The 17472-nt window shown below is 42.7% G+C and overlaps 3 protein-coding genes across 7 annotated transcripts in view; 1 reads left to right on the top strand and 2 right to left on the bottom strand.

The window, feature by feature from the left end:
* Nucleotides 1-17472, bottom strand: part of LOC111074169 — an 80021-nt gene that overhangs the window by 8264 nt on the left and 54285 nt on the right. For all 5 annotated transcript variants that reach the window (XM_022366862.2, XM_022366857.2, XM_022366858.2 and 2 more), the window contains 8 exons: nucleotides 11729-11834; nucleotides 7432-8130; nucleotides 6674-6790; nucleotides 2669-3042; nucleotides 2010-2159; nucleotides 1018-1200; nucleotides 819-957; nucleotides 98-307 (listed from right to left, as the gene is read on the bottom strand). In XM_022366862.2, coding sequence (XP_022222554.1) covers nucleotides 98-307; nucleotides 819-957; nucleotides 1018-1200; nucleotides 2010-2159; nucleotides 2669-3042; nucleotides 6674-6790; nucleotides 7432-8130; nucleotides 11729-11834 — 1978 coding nt within the window. The remainder of the gene's footprint in view (nucleotides 1-97; nucleotides 308-818; nucleotides 958-1017; nucleotides 1201-2009; nucleotides 2160-2668; nucleotides 3043-6673; nucleotides 6791-7431; nucleotides 8131-11728; nucleotides 11835-17472) is intronic.
* Nucleotides 1-17472, top strand: part of LOC111074172 — a 48673-nt gene that overhangs the window by 3305 nt on the left and 27896 nt on the right. The gene's annotated exons all lie outside the window — the stretch shown is intronic.
* Nucleotides 15391-16756, bottom strand: LOC111074177 (heat shock protein 23). Its single transcript, XM_022366878.2, has one exon. It carries the CDS (start codon nucleotides 16444-16446, stop codon nucleotides 15793-15795), a length of 654 nt encoding a protein of 217 aa, XP_022222570.2. The 5' UTR covers nucleotides 16447-16756; the 3' UTR covers nucleotides 15391-15792.

The following is a 17472-nucleotide window of genomic DNA, read 5'->3' as shown; positions in this document are numbered from 1 at the left end:
ATGGTACCAATGGTGAATGCATTAAAGAGTGCACACGTAGAACAATTTTCAAGAGGATCAGAGAAAGAGTTAAAGCTAATTCAAATGGAAAACCTACCATTGGCAGCATTTTCATGAAGCCCAACAAATATATGAGCATTACGCTCAATGTTGAGATGCAGAACTGGATTTTGAGGAAGGTAATGGCACACTTGCGATTGCACCAGATCGGCACCAGAATGAGGAGAGCCGATCCGCATTGGAGGAGACAGCAGGCGCAGCTGGCGATCACGAAGATTGGGCGTTGCGGTGCATGCGACTGCGTAATCTGCAAATGAAATTGAGAAAACAATTAGCAATTCAAATTAGCATCAGAATTAAGGCTGCTTGCTGACTGCTGGCAGCTATGGCTTAAGTAATTGTGTGCTTTGGGGACTCTTGGCAACAATTAAGAGCACACAATTTAAAGAATTGCCAAAGCGGATGCAACCATCGCAAAACGAACGGAGGTCGGAAAGCAGAGCCACCGCAGAGTGCATTTGAAGCAAGTTCATGCCACCAAAGGCCAAGTTGTTGATTGCGAGCAAAGGAAGCGGAAATGCGGACGTTGGAGCACAAAGAAAAAAAGCTCGGCTCCCAGGTGGACTGTACGGGGAGCAAGGCCATCAGCGGGAGTTCGTTTGGTCACTAAATGGCAGGTCCTTAAAGTGCTATAAATCAAAAGAAGCTTTCCGCTTTAATACACGTGAATTTCATGAATTGGAGTGCTGAATGCCGGCCGCAGCGGGGCGTGTCATAAATTAGGTGTGGCCTTGGCGACGTTGAAGTCTCAGGCTTACATTTTGCTGGCGCTTGGTGAGCATGACCACATAGGTTCCAGAAAGTGGGCAAATGCAGCGAGTTATGTTAGCCATCAGATGCTTGGTGATGCACAAGTCCGATCGCCAAGTGGACTCGAATGAGGCCTTGTAGTCGTGTCTGCATATAAAATTTGAGATTTAATAGAGTGTATATGGATGGACTTTCCACACTTCTTACCCACACACGGCCACCCAATTACCCGTTATGGGAACACTCTCGTGTTGGAAAATGATCTCCACGTGGCCTGATTCGAATGGCAAATCGAGGGGTTCTCGAAAGTTGTCGTTGGACCGATTCGACTGGAACAGCCAGGTCTGGATAATCCGTGAAGCAAGCACATAGTCGGAGTCCCTGGGATCGCTAAGAGAGAGTACGAAATTTAAAGTGTATTAAATCTTAAAAGTAGTTATCAAATATTTTATATTAGAAGTTCTGCACACGCTCCCATCTTTTATATAAATATGTAGAACATGTATGGACAGGAATTCTATTAGCATTTCCTGTTCTACTAAAAACATTCTTTTGTACTTATCATTGCTGTGTTTGTCTCTGCAGTTGCATTTTTGCATTTTGTTGACAAAATATTTTAGAATTACAGTCGGTGCTGTGATGTCGTTGTCCTTGCAGGCGCTGTGCTTCTTTACAGCAAAGAGTAATACGCTTAAGCCGAAGAAAGCCATCTTGTTGCTTGTTGCAATGCTGCACGAGAGTGACGGCTGTTTGAATTACACATATTTTTGTGGTAGGGTGGTGGTTGGGTGGGGGGGTGTTGGTGTAAAGCAAACGTTGCTTTGCAAATTATGCATTGGTGCCCATAAGTTGAGACTTACATATATGCATATGTATGTGTAATGCATTGGCACGTCGGCACCTTAAATAACTGTCTTGAACAAGTAGCATTGAATCGTGAAATGTAGGAAAAGTGCAGAAGCAGACTTTGGGTTGGGGATTTCTCAATGGTCCATCTTCGCGTCTGCTTTTTATTATTAAATTACTAATCTCATTTAAATGTTTGGTATTCATTGCCTCATGTACTCAGAAATTCTTTGATCTTTCAGCAGAACTACTACATCGAACTAATTATAAAGTGCAATGATGACCACTGAAGATAACTTTCACTCGCAATCAAGGCAACGGCGGTCTAGAAACTTGGGTCCTGTTTAACTTACCTTCCTCTTGTGTAGTATGTTTTGGGAAGGAAACTTTTTAAGTTCTTATAGGAGATTACAGAAGCAAATATTGTGGAGTTGGCCATGATATGAAGCAGACGGCTGGATAGTCCGATATCCATATAGAGTTGATCCGAAAATAAATCCTCGCTGGAAGAGAAAGTGTACGAGTGGCAGTAAATCAAGAAAATTGTAGTCACCTGCACTTAAGTCGCTTAATTAGCTAAATTAGACACTTGGCAGATTGGAGTGCGGCCAGCCAGGCAACCAGGCAGAAGGAAGCGAGTAAGATTGAAATTTCTGCCTGGGCCAGGCAGAGGTCTTCGGTGAAAGTTCTCTGAGGAGATACTCGCAGCGTTACACTTTTATGAGCCATTCTTCATGCTCAGCCCTCGCTTGTTTAATGCATTTATTATTTATGTTTGCTCATAAAATAAATTTTCCATTAGACCGAAGGCAACGGGAAATCGTTTTCTTTCGTCGCGTATATTAATCAAGCGGCCGTAAAATGAAGTTTACCCTTTGCTTGAAAAGCAAGAACTTGCATTTTCACTCGTTCTTAATTAGAACTTACTGCAAGCTTACTCCTGAGTAAATCAGTATATGGTCTGATATTTTCCCGACGATATTTTATGGTTTCATTTGGTATTACAACTTACTCGTAAATTCGTAAATTAAAGGGCAGGGTCTTCACTGATGTCATATAAATTCGTAGCGAGTTGAGTCGATCCAGTGACAGCGTGTCCTCATCGACTGTCAAAATGCTGGGAGCTCCTGCTCTGCCATCGCCATCACCGCCAACGGCACGAGTCGCCTGCAAATTTCCCGCAGATCCGGCAGAAATGTCGCCCACCGTTGCTCTCGAGCCACTGCCGTCATCGCCCCTGATGTTGGCCTGTGCGGTCAGCGTTGTCGAGCTGTCAGCTGGCGACGGCTGACTGCTGCCGCTTGTCGATGTGGCCAATTGTGAGGCCGCAATTGTCTCGCGGTTCAGCGCCGCTGATTGCGTTAACAGCTGCAGTTTTTTAATTTGCTGAAAGGAAAAAATTCACTCAAAAGCTAAATTTTATGCTGCGTGTATAGAAGAGCTATTGACATTTGAGCTATATTGAGGGTAAGGAGAGTAAGATAGATAGCAAGCTTATGAATTTAGTTAGCCTATTTTGAGTCCTTATGTAGACGAGCTCAAGCCCTGGGCCAACAATTGTATTGAGTCCGCCGATGAACTCTGCCAAAACGTACGAAAATCAATGGCACAGAGAGTGGCCAAACTCTGTCTGCCTCTGGCGTTCTGGAAAATGTTCATGTTGCCAACAAGCAATATAAAAACGCAGTCAATGAACCCTTCCATAAAAATCATAAATTGTTACATTCTCGAGTGCAGTTACAAAGCCATAAACCGAGGCCAATAAGCGGAACCCCACTACATCAACCGACATCAACGTTGGTAGAAACGAACACCAAACCCATTATTGCGGCAGTTTTTATTTTTGTTTGTGTATAGAGGAGATGTTCGATTTTCCCAATTTATAATGTAGATCCCAGTACAGAATTTTGTGTATTGAAATGGTTAAGGAGTGCAAACTGTTATTTCTTCCAACATGGTAAACTTTCCTGTACAAATCAAAAATAACACGAAAATAAACTAAAATATGTGTACGAGTATAGAAAATACATAAATGTTTAAAGCAACTAATCGAAATCGAAAACAATTTCGATTGGAAAAGTTTTTGTAATTTAACTTTTCAAAACAAAAATCTTAAACTTCAGCATCATCAGGACGGCATTAAGCTTGGCGAGTTGATGTATGCCATGCCACGCCCCTGTGCCTATTCAAATTTGTTTTCATTTGTATGATTTCTTAAAAAGGCGTTGAAATGAAACAGCAACAAAAGCTACGGAAAAGTTTTCCATGTGCAAATTTCACTTAACTTTCGACCTAGCCACGCTTAGCAGTTTACCGGAAAATCATTTGGTCGCCTCAGACTGGATGGCCTAGATGGGCGTGGCCGTTAGATCTGCACATGTGAGAAAAGGAGATTTTCTGAAACTTTTTACAAAGTTTAGCTGTGACTTTGGGTCACGTTTCCAGCGAATACTTTTTGCTAAGTGATTCGTCGTGATTTGATTTGAATTCGCCCTCTCTTCTCCTTTCTCTTTATTTCCCTATGATCGAAAGTTTTGGTCAAGCTGCCGTACGAGTAGTTACAGCTTGACCAAATCCCGAACTAGGTCAGCTAACTTTGTTTGCCATTCGATTCGGTTCGTCAATACGAAACTTATGCAAATTTAAGCTTATATCCATACAAGTGTTTTAATCAACTTTTCGGGTCAATTTTGAAATGGCATGGCATTTAAAAATGAGCAGTTTCGTCTCTAAAACTTTTTCAATTGCCATTTCCACAAAACCGCAAATAAAAGCAGATTCCCAGCCATTCTGATAACTATGACATTCAGCGAAAAAATAAATGAAAATTGGATTCCACCAAATGAAATGCCATCATACAATTTTTCATTCCGGATTATAACTATTCATCAGCATATTGATGAGAGTTATTCTGAATAGCCGTAGTCCAAAGTCCGCGTGAATATTCAAATTGTTTTCGAATACACACGTTAACCAAATTAATTGAATTGGTTCACAATTATTTAGTTAGAAGTATTGCCTAAATATTCAAAAGCTGCTTTCGAAAGATCATTTAGACAACTGAAAGCTTTTTCTGTGGAAACTATCAAATTTTTGTAAAGTAGTAAATGTAAATACATACTTGTATATTGCCTCGATGGCCATCAGGCCATGGCTATTTACTTTTCAGGGATCTACCTTCCATGCACTAATTAAACTTCATTGCGCGCGAAAATTCGATGAACTTTCTAGGGATTCGACTCACTACATTAAACTTTTTGCTCAGTCAATAAAAACAATGCGAACTATTTGTTCAACTTCGGAAAAGTACGGCGAATGCCAACACTTTTTAATCGACCCAATTATGCTGCCAAGTTTTTCAGACTGCGTCAGCTAATAAAAATTGAACATAAATTGTTTTTTCTCGAGCTTTTCGCTTTTCTGGCTCACATGGCGCATTACTATATGTATATTGAAATTCCATAACTCAACTGAACTCGGCCATAACTAAATTAATTTATATGCATTAAAAACTTTGTCGATCCATCTATTTCTCTTTAAACTTCACAGTAACTATCTGCTAAGCAGACGACAGCTCTAAACAAAACTTGTTTAATTTCCGCGTGCGCTCAGATCGTAAAACTTTAATATTACAGGGCAGAGCAGTCAGCTAATAGATTATGCTAGATGTGTCTATAAGACAACAAGTTTGAGGAGCGAGCCCAGTCAGCTCCCTGGCGTTGAAAGGGAGAATCTGCCAATTATCCTCACTTCTCGACAGCCTCTAAGAGCAGAGCGGGTCGTATTCAAACAGTTGCAATCAGCACTCTTATAAATTTGCATACCAAAATTTCAGCCTTATCCTGGCGGGGAGCCTAATAAGAAGCAGGTCTTTCTTTTACTTTTATGCCGCACTTCGTATATACAAAAAGTCTTCCCATGGAATAAAACATGAGGCACTCGACCCGCCAATGTCTCCCGGCCTCCGCCCCGGATATGAAATCTTCGTTTGAGCCGGAAACAATGGCCACCTTAAAGTAACCACAACTACCAGAGATGATGGAGGGGATGAAAGGACATTACACCAAGGCACACCAGGCTGCTTTAAAAAGTAACGAAACGCACTTTTCCCCAGCATTTGTAGTTTCGAAATTGGCCAAAATGCTTCTCCTTTTTTCGAGGTGATAAGGAAGTGGTTATCGTTATTGTGCTGCGACAAAGGTAGACGGCACTGTTTGTTTACGGTGCGCGGAGGGTCGCGTAAATTGTTTGATTGCCTCTCATTAGAGGCATATTTTAAACTTAACTAAGTGTCGTTCATGGGTTAGGTTAGTTACGTTACGCGGCTCTGTTGGAATTTCCTTTTAGTGGATAACAGGCGACGGAGGACCAGCTTCTTTTAGCAATTCCTTCCGCTTTAAGACCCTAGGCTGTGAAGGTGGGACTGCGTGTGGGTTTGATGACTTCAGATTGGCGAGCTTCTGGAATACAACGATTTATATTTAAAACCATTTACCGCTGGAGTAAGCCTGCGTACGAGTAAAATGTCAATTCATTCGCTAACAGATCACCCTTTTTTCCCTATCACATGGCCTTTGGTCTCAATCAGACAAATACCACAGGCAAACCTGAAAATTCCTCAGCATCAGACATACATATCAAAACCAAAAAAAGGTATTCATTACCAGCCAGCAGGATATCAATTCTCTTGCTGTTTTAGAAATCGGAGCATGGACTGGGGAGACAAATGTTTGGATGTAAATTCCCGCCCACTGACAGACCAACTACAGGCTAAATAAAAGTGGTAGTGAAAACTCGAATGTGCCCCATCGTCTACGGTTTGGTTCGACGGTTCAGAGTATGTGTAATAAATCCTGGACAGGGTCGGAAACCAGCCTGCCAAATATTGAATATGGCTGCAGGTTATAAATTATGGCGCCCAAACGCCCGACTGGCCCTCCATATACACTCGCTTGTAATTTATGCGCAATTGCAGCCAAAGCACCCTGGTTCTCGGCTCTCGGCGCTTGCCACTTACCTGTTGACTGTTCAAGGATTGAGCATTCTGCATGACTTTATCCAGAATGCGCAGTATAATCTCCGCGGCCATCTCACGCTCTAGTTGGGTACCTTTCAGTTGCAAGTAGGTGTCGAGCTGTAAAATGGGGAAAGAACCAAAGTTGAGACAACATAGTATAAAAGTGTTGTTCCCTCAGAGTACAAAAAGGAAGAGCACCTTCTTAGGACTCTTTTTCGTCTCGGCAATTCGTTAGGAGGAAAATTTGTGTGCGCATTAAAATGAAAAATTGTTGTTAGGCGACCCTAAAGACGAAGCAAACGAACAAGAACATTTCTTTGACTGCAGTTGGGCAACCGAAAATTGTGTGAAAAATGGCAAGCCGCCTGTCTCAGCGGCTTTTACATTCATTTGCGTGTAAAAATAGTTGCCAAGGCTTTGTAAAGAGCAGAAAATACTTTGGTTTTCCCTCAAGTGGTTGGGTGTACCCGTACCTGGCTACAGCTATTTTTGCCACCCCACTGGGCTTGAATGAGTTAAGGGCTTTGTGGAAAGAAGACAGCCCAGACAAACAATTTAAAACTCAATTCGAAATTTGTCTTCCAGGACCTCTAGCAAAGGGAGGATGTCAGGCCGCATTGGGAATTACATTGAAAATTGATTCTGATTGCAGTAGTTTACTCTTGATTAGATCAATTTAGCCAAATAGGGCAGAAATATGGTTTTTCATATTTTCTAAATGTGAATTCTGTTGCTTTCTACTACTTTTTTTTACTCACCTCATGCAACATGTCAATGAGGAAGCTCGCCTCGCCGGGCAGAAATCTGTAACGTCTCTGAATTGTATAATCAAAACAAGCTTTAAGTATGTTCGAGGAATTCGTTTGCTGGAATCCAGCACTCAAAGCGCGATATCGGTTGTAGATAAGAATCAGCTCATCGCGCACGCAGCCTGAGAAGTCGGGCAGTAACCAACTAGAGTTTCCCGTATCGCGTTGCTCGCAGATTCGTCGCAGATGGCCCTCAAAGCCTCGCGGACAATCTGTAATGATGGGTGCTCCTGGGGCACTGGTGGGCCAGTGCACTCCGTAGGTGGACTCCGCGGCACAAACGTGCGCCGCATTGCGTTCAATAACGTTGATGTAGACACTCTTGGACACAGGCCGCACACTATTGGAGACAAGGCAGGCGTACTCTGCGGACTTTTGTATATTGTTGATCTTCAGGATACTGCCATCGGGGTAGAGATCCTCCCACATGGCGGTGGCAGTGTTTGATTGGAACAGCACACCGTTTCGAGTCCAACTGTAGCCCAGCTGGGCGTATCGCTTGATGTCATCGTTGCCGGGCGAGAGGCAACGCACTCGCAGGGAATCTCCTCGCTGCAATGTAACACTGGCAGGATCCACTCTTAGACGGGGAGGTGACTTAATGTGAATGTGTAGGGACCGGCATTGCTCTACGCCCCAGTCGGTGATCTGCAGATGAAAATGAGAGAATCAGCTAGTCAAGTTTATTAGACAAAGTCGAGTCCTCGACAGGCCACACCTAATACCTGTCATCGGCAAACCATAATTCCATGACTTTGATTACTACAATCAACACCACCAAGCACACCAATACAAATACAAACGGGAGTCCGCCCCCAGCCGGACGTCCCTTGATAGCCCTTAGACCCGAGCAAACATAAAGAGTTTTGTCGGAGAGCATTGCGCACATCCTGGCGGCAGACAAGCAGCTACAAACAGACAGTCATATACTGCTGATGTCCTTTTCATGCATGTTGAAGCTGGAGAAAGGCAGCATCTGATGCCAGATCCACTTCGATGCTTGTATCTCCCAAAATATGTTTAAAAGACTTATTCGCTAGTCAGCTAGACTTTATTGTGTGTTGATTGGACATGACCAACTGTGATTATGCTCGGCTTACTATCTGACCTATGAATGTACATACATCAATCAGCAAATCAGAATTTAGCTTAATGCAGAAAATCTCATTGGATTATTAAAGAAATTAAATACAATTTTTTTATATATCACGATCAAGATTATTGACGAAATGAGAGAAAGAGCCACTACCAATAATATTCTTATTTGCTCGTTCACTCATAGGGTGAGTCAAACTATGTCTAGGCAGACTTGCCCGTAGTTGATGGCTCTCCGAGTTACGTTACGAGTAAAAGCATTTACGACTACTTGCATAGCTTAGGGAGGATGGCTACTTTAAGCGTAGTGCCATGTCGGCAATTCGCCATTTCAGCAAACCTTTTGCATTTAAGTATTTCCACGGGGTATGCAATCCAATGAATTGTAAGCTTCTGTTGCACGTGCCTCCTGGGAGAAACGTTGCGGTGGCTGACTTGGAGGCATAGATAAAATCATAGTCGTTACGACAACGACAACAAAAAATATGATGATGGGGCATGAGGAAACAATGCGGAATCGTCTCCTTGCCTTGCTACAAAACAACAAACTTCCATTTAAAATTTAAATCGAAATGAGACTACTAACGAACAGCGGCGTGTAGACGCACACCTCGGGGTCGTCATTGTTGCCAATGTGAAGGTATTACACTTGTCTGGATCGATTTGTCTGTATCTTTGTCTGATATCTGCACCCTTGGGCTCTTTTCTACAGTCGACCCGGAAATTTTTAAAATAAAACGAAGTGCTCTCAATCCAAGTCGAGGGTGGGCAGCATTTTTATAGTAATACAGCCTTATCATTTTTTTTGCTCTCCCCCAGAATCGAGAATTGTTTGCTGGTTTCCGAGTCTCACAGTCAAAAAGCGTTTTTGTAGCTAAATGCTATTTTATTGGCCCCGATCTGGGCGGGTGAAATGGATAGGTCGCGTCTCATTAACAGTCAAAGTCGTTAAATAAAACATTTTACGGAGATGGAAATTAATAGTTCATAGAAATGGCTCTTCCCAATCCAACAGAACTTTTTATGTTAATGGATATTACCAACATTGAGGATTAAGGACAAGCATCCCAGTAAAACATGGTATCTCCTAGGGTATTAGGATTAATGACCCACTGTTAAGGTATTTGACATTAGGCAGGAAATGGCATCTCTGGCACCGTTCTGAGATTATGGAAACATCAAGTGGTCTCTCTTTTGGAAATCCTTTATCCAGAAGTTCTTTTATCGATGTAGCACACTAAGCCAAAATCGTGCTCTGCCGAAATTGAACCGGATTTAGACGGAAACTTAATGCAGCGAACTTAAAGACAGCACCGCTTTGGTCGATTGTGCACGTAATGGACCCAAGGCGACGTCGTTCCCTAAGGCAAATGAATTAATTGCAACAAGGCGAACACTTAATATCAATTCATAAATAATAAATGCGCAGAGGCGTACTCCCCCATTATAAATGTTAGTCTGTGTACAATACGAGTACATTACGGACAAGTTATGGACGTAGGCATGCAGTCCCCAGCGCCTAATGGGAAAAGGCATTGGCAGGCACTTTATTGACTTGGACCTTGAGGCAAGGTTATTGAAAAGGATTCATGCTCTTGAGTTTTAGGTAAACAGCTGAGAGACATGAGAACAATCGACCTTCAGGGACTTTGCCGCAATGCCCAGCCAGCCTTCCTGATTATCGTGCAGTGGTTTCATCTGCCAAGCGCTTTGTATTACTACCCTACCCTGTATTACATCCCCCTCGACGCCTATGCTCAGCCGCCACAGTTTCCTGGCTTAGATCTGGCTGCGTCATTACGAGGAACGGAGCGACAATAATAAGTGAGCACAAAGCGGCAAAAGAAGCGACTTCGGGAACGCTAAAAAGTGTAGGGGCTGTATAAAAACTTCACGAAATCCCCTCGGTGAGCTCGGACCAGGCGCTAAATACAATGGCCTCCATCTTTTGGCCTCAGAAAGCGACAGCTTGGTGGGCTGCAGCGGGCAACAGATGCGGCTGCTTCAACGGAACGAATTTGCGTTTTGTTCTTGCAATCACAAACTTAAAGTGTTAAAAACGTTCTGCTTAAATTTGATGCAGTTCATGGAAATGGTACGCATTAAACTGCTGCCACAAACCATGTTTGGGAGTACAGGACAATACTTTTATGCAAAGACCGAAGTACAATTCAGCTAGTAACAAATTCAAATTTGATTTATTATTAAGAAACGTACACATTTTATTACAACCTTCCCAGCTCAGGCAATCACATTACCATTTGATTTATAGCTGACTTCCCGAAGTATCCTAATATTGTACATACTCGTATATTGAAAGCGATGTCTATTCATGGCACCGCAGAGTACCTTAGTCATGTGTCCACGTGTTTGGTGAGGCAACTTTCTTTCGGAAACTTTTCATGTGTACGAGCTATTTTATGTTGACAGGACAGTACAGGCCAATATTTTTTTACAGGCCATTTGCGTAATATGTTATTACTCGAGACATAAAGAAAGGACCTACCCCCACAATGAGGAAAACGAACGGAACAAGGAAGTTTTAGGTCTAATGGTGTGGAACAATTTAAAGGTCTTATTTAGTGAGCGCCTCCAAACTGAAGTAGATAGCCCAAAGAAACATTTAGCCGCGTAAGGCTTAAAATCATCTTTGAGCGCACAAAAATTTATTCCAGGAAAGAACAGTCGAAAGAATGTTTAATACCGTAGATTACACTTTAAGTGGCTGTTGAAGAAGACCATTCAACTGCAGTGGAAACCGAGAAACAACCCGGTATCTCTGTAATTTTCTCCATCCAGCACATTTTCCTTTCTGGCTAGGCTAGGCTAGTATAAATAAAAGCTACGCTATGGCGAAATTGGAGAACAGTGAACAGAGTACAGAATGAACCAAAGCCTAATTTAATTAAATCTTTGGGGGTTTCCCCGACAGATCTGTTCTCTGGCTGTGAGCTTAGTCGAACGCCCAGTTTTCTACAGTTAAGATATCGCAACTAGACTCATTAGTACCATGTACAAATTTCGGTAATGGCTGAATCTGAAAAATACCGGGGACCAAAATTAATTACAGTTATAAGCCCAATTCAACTCCATGGGGATTTATGGATCATAGCATGCAACTAGACACACATAGGAATCGAAATCGACTTACCTTGCAACTGTAGACACCCTCATCAATCCGACTAGCCTTGTTAACGCCCAGTATCGCCGTGTAGACATCTTTGTTTTCAGGTGGCAGAACAGTAGTCCAGATTTCCCTGCAGGCAATTACAAATATTAGTTGTTGCTCAACGCTTTGCTTCGGCTGTGCTAATTAGCTTTTTACTTTCGGTTTCCCCAAGTACTTGAAACAGATTCGTATAATGCCAGTCAAGCATTAATTTTCACGCCCCGAACAAGCAGCTATTTGCAACTTGCAACTGTACCAAATGAACTGAATCATATTCAACAAGCCCGCTAATTGACATCCTAATAGCAGCTCACTTATCATGGCGACGCCCCATGGCCACCCCACCCATCCGCACTACAGTCTGTGTGAAAGAAATCATAGCTAATGTGAAAACAATCGCGGATGCTGCGGTTCGAAGTCAATTAGCAGGAAGCATGTTTCATTTTCAAATGTTTTTCGAAATGCTTTCAATGCCACAATGCAATGTTGCTAAAATCGTAAATAGTTTTTGGTTTCATGGATAAATGGGTCAGTGCATAGCTGGCTCAGACCAGACGCAGATTTCTGCGATGGGTTCATCAATTAAGGCCCTCAGGGAGAGCTGATATTTTTGGATAATCAGTGCTGAGACTGAAACACATTTGTTCAACTTTTTTAATGGTATAAATTATTGAGTATGTTCAATACTTTACCGGTATGCAAGTTCACACAAAAATATCTGACGCTAAGTGTTTAAACAAAAGATACGGAATTTTAGAATTACGAATAGAAATTCCAATCGTCAGCTCTTCACATAGTTTTCCAACTGTCTAAAATGCATGCTAAGCCTATTAGACTATCTCAGGCGTCCCTCATAATCCTCAGGAGAACTGCAAATCACAGCATACGCCTGCTGTGCAGCACTAAGTAAAACAAACCAAAACCCAAAACCTTCCACCTGGCAACAACTTAAGTGCTGTTTGCGGTTTTCGTGCAGCCTTCTCTGCCTGCTTGCTTCCTTCGTGCCAGATGAGTGCATTTCACTAATAACTTTTGCGCATGGGTAACGCTGACGTCACGGCAAAACCAAGAACAACTGAACAACGAACTCCTTTCAAAAAGCCTTGAAAAGTGGCCAAAAACAGCACACGGCGAAAGTGCTGTAAAGAAACCACCGGCGTCCTTAACCACAATCTCCATGCTCACTCCAAAATCATGGTTCCGAGCTATTTACAGCTGTAGCAACTAAAAATGCGTTTTTGAATGGGCAAAAGCAAACGCATGGGTTTTGCTGGCTCCAGCATGCAAAGCACTTAGCCTACAATTTACTAATGGCCTATGGCGGAAGATTTCACCGGTGGCCAAGCCCTACCTAGCACTAACCCTAACCCACTGAACGACCGAATAGGCACCTTCAAAATCAATTAAACGGCAACGGAAGTAATAACATTCTGTGCAGGAAGTGCGTAACGGTTAAATGCAGCGGCAACACGAGAAGCCACAGTAACTACGACTACGTAGCCATAGTACTAAGTTGCTTCGCAAACAACAACCGCAAACACAGCAAAGCGCCATTGCGCTCGTTTCCAGCAAATGGCCACCATAGGAGGGAAGGGAATGACATCCCCAACAATGGCAATGGTGCACAGGAAGCAGCGTAAGCGCCAGTTACTCCACTATACCATCTCATGCACAACTGCACTGCAAACACATGGCCACTAGCAGAACCGGTCAAAAGATCAAGGGCTGCATTATCCCATAGGTGATGCGTGGGTCAATGAACGCTGAACTTGTAATGGTTAAACAAAATACAAATTGGTCACGTGTGCTACAAGTATCTAATATCGATGCAGAACCGATATCATTTTTCGTTAGAAGCATGTACTCGAATGAGTTTATCGATGATGTATGCACAATTTTAATGGCAATTTCCCTGCCGTAACCATCTCCAGCAATGCCATTGCCACCAATGACGCCTGCTGCAGGAACATTGTTGGCTATGGTTGCAAAATGCATTTTCCACTTCCCAATCCATGGGCTGGGGCTAACGCTGACCTCGCTATCGCACGCGTTACAAATAGCCCACAAAATGCGTTTGCGATGCGTGTGTGTCCGTGTGTTTCGGTACATGTGCGACGCTGGACATAAGTTCATAATGATGAAGGGCTTTTCGAATCTGTGCTTGATTTAAGCTGTTGTGCTTTGGCCCTACTGAAAGAACTCAAAACAACGCATTGGCTGCAAAGTAGAATGGACCAATTACGTCAGAACCGGCACCCGTTGCATTAGACGTCAGAAAACTTTGTTAAACGTTCGCAGATCAGTATGTCTATGGGCGTGACTAACTTTAAAGTTAATAAGGTATAACTAATACGAGTATGTACCAACATAACATAACATAAGAGGTTTCTGTGGGCTTTTTGTGGCTGAAAAGGCGCCGTATAGCCTGTGTCCCAGCTCCTCTTACACATATGGATATTCGTATATAAAATAAAATTCCATCGCCATGTTTTATGAGTTCATAAAATTTGTGTGTAGGTGTTTATTATCTTTGTATTATTTTGGTTTGTACTAGGCGCCAATAGCATGAGAAATTGAAATTGTGAAGTTACTTTTCTGTCGAATATTTTATCACCGTCCTGTGCAATACTCATAAATATGGATATCTTACGGACCAGCCCGGCCAATATCTTAAAGCTGCAGGCCGCATACCGTAACTGTAACCGTAACTTGATTAGAAATAACGGAGTCCGTCTGCTCATACACAAACTTTATTAAACGCAACTACGCATAAAAACAAAACGATGACAAAGTACGCAACCTCGTCGTTGTCCCATCGTTGGGAACGTTGGCAATTTTTCCTGTTTCTGGGTTGCGGCCTGCAACGGACCAGGGACAACAACGATTCACTTCAAGATGTAGAAAATTTCATTACAATCGTAACAAGAAAACGTGTCTCAATGGCCAAATTGGACCTAAAGGGACCGAAAGCAAATCAAAAAAAAATTAAGCAGTCGTCCACGATTTCAGTTAAAAGACGAAAGGCCTGATTGGCTTACTGGGGAGCTACAGGAAACTCTGAAACTTTGAACAAAAACAATAGACAAATTTAATGTATTAAACTCCATTTTGTGACATAAACTTCTTATTTTCGCTGTTTTAGTTTTTTAGCGATCTTTTTCATAGATTAACCCTGTAATGTCACAAAGAAAGCCCACACTTTTTGGACAAACCAAGTAGCTCGGTCTCAAAACACTGTAACCATACCCGTATTATTTACTCCTTGGCTTTTTTCTTCAATGCCATTTTTTGCTTACACTGTTTCTCGTTTAGTTAAGGTCGAAATGTATCTTTTCCTTTTTTTGCTGACAAGCTTTTATTTTCTTTTGTCTTTTTATGGGCTATGTGCCTAAGTCGAGGTGGCAATAAGGAACGATGAGTTGTGTGAGAAGGAGATGAGGAGAGCGGAAAAGGTGTTAGTGAATTTTATTTAAATTTGTGCTAATCAAAAGATGCGTGACAGGAAAGTTAAAAGCAGCGAGAAATCGAAATATGTATGAAATCGGGTGGTTAAGCCCAAATTCCCTGGAAAATGGTTTGGCAAACACACAAAATTCCCTGGAAAATGGTTTGGCAGAACGAATGATTTAGCGTAGATTTCTGATCATTTATGCGATTAGCCCTCGGCTAAACAACGAAAGAGAAATATTCATTTTTTGATAAAGTCCTTTATTGGCATACAACAAAATTAAACGCGGAAGTGTCAACTCTCAGATATTTTACTAAAGCTTACTCAGAAAAATATCGACCACGCCATATTTGCTTACGTTTTAACGATTTTTCTACGTGCTAACTAAAATTAGAATCCAATCATATTTATTTTTCGGGAATTTCTCCACTGTGCGTGTGTTCTGTGACTGAGATGCTTAAGTGGTTACTCAAGTGTTCTTTGTATTCGCATCCTTCGTTTCTTTCAAACCAAGCGACTGTATCTGACGGCCTAAAAGAGTTTGGATGGACCCTTATGCCAAAAGATACCCTTCCAGTTGCATAAAACGTTGTCAATTTCATTTGCCCGTCGCTGTGCCAGCAGGATTCTCTTCGCCACCTTCGCTTGCTGAAGCCTGCTCAATGGCTTTGGCTGCACTTGGATCCGAAATGCTGCCAAAGTAGTTTCCGGTGGGCTCAATGTCCACCACTCGCTCCACATCGTCCAGTTTTGGTGGTGCTGGCACCGTAATCATGAGTATGCCGTCAGCGGAAAACGTCGCACGTGCTTGGGTACCATCGTAGTGCCTCGGGAGCTTGTAGGTACGGGAGAATTCGCGGGTAATACATAGCTGGCCTTTGTCCGCGCGATCATCTGACTGCTTGCCCTCCACACAAATTGTGTCACTGTTGCTCGCCTTGACATTCAGCTCTGAAATCTGGAAATGATGAACGTCTAGAACTACCTTGAAGGTTCCACGGCCCAAAGAGTCTGGCTCCGTTCCCGTCTCTATAACCACGCGTCCTACCAGACAAGACCCATGACACCAGGCGCTATCGTCCACTCGTAAGTGGAAGTCTCTAGCACATACGTCTAGCTCGTGCGACAGATAGTACCGGCGTTGACGACACTTGGGCTCTCCCGACGTCCAATGTCGACGGGGTGGCCAGTGATAATGAGCGCCTCCATGCTCATGCTCGTGTTCCCAATCCCAGTCCCAATGTATGGGCATGGTTCAGGTTTTGGCCCGAAGGACCTTGGGTGCGGTTTGGTGTTGTTTCGCTTGCTTCGTTGCACACGGAACAAGCGTGTTGATTTTTGGATTTAGAGACCAAAAATAACGTTGCCCTCTGCCCTGTTTGACTCGTACTTGCTAACTGAATTTCTAAGGCCTACTCCAACCGCAGACTGCACAACTGTACGTGGCGAGTCGTACTTCAGCCATACAGCGACTGCTATTGTGCTTTGTTTGAAATCCTTTCAATGCCGCGCATAAAAATTGCTCAAGCCCATCACGCGTAGATTGGCAGTAGGGCACTTTTGCTATGTATAACCCCAAACTGTTTGATCAATATTCGTCCCAGTAACCATCCAATCAACCGCTGAACTTTTTTATTGCGCAAATGGTGCCAAAGAGCCGGAATCGGAAATAGCGACATGACAGAAAAGCACACAGTGAAACCAGTTATGAGATAATGTCAAATTTTTAGGGAGTGGAGTGGCATGGGCTTGTGCAACTAATTGTGGCGTTGTCATTGTCTCCCCACAACAGAAAAGCAAGGGCAAAAAAACATGCGGAAACCCCACTGGAAGTTGAAACTAATGAAAATCGTGACTCCCCTATTCCATATACTCGTATGGGTTGCAAGGAGTACGAGTATACTCTCAAGCAAACATACAAACATGTACATCTTTTGACTATACAGGGTGTCCATTTTGGAAAAAATAGACCTACTAAAATAAACATTTATCAACGATTAGTTTTCCCTGTATGTTCGGAACAGTTCAATGACGTTGTTGTTATACTATTTATAGGAAGAATTGCACTTTAAGTCGTTGCACCCTGTACAGTTTCAGCTGGTATTCCATTGTACTTGACAACGACAGCGCCAACGCTGCGTTGTCAGGACAGTTGCCTCTTTTGTTGCTGATATTTTGTATTACTTTTGCCCCGGGTTGAGCCAATTTGTAAAATATACGAAATATATTTTACTTATGTCTCTGGCTGGTGCTAGGGTTCTGGCAATTTGGCTGCATG

The sequence above is a fragment of the Drosophila obscura genome, unplaced genomic scaffold (genome assembly GCF_018151105.1).
Source record: "Drosophila obscura isolate BZ-5 IFL unplaced genomic scaffold, ASM1815110v1 contig_179, whole genome shotgun sequence".
In the NCBI taxonomy this organism is placed as follows: domain Eukaryota; kingdom Metazoa; phylum Arthropoda; class Insecta; order Diptera; family Drosophilidae; genus Drosophila; species Drosophila obscura.
Note: the sequence above shows the minus strand (reverse complement) of the source record. Positions and strands in the feature narration are given on the sequence as shown.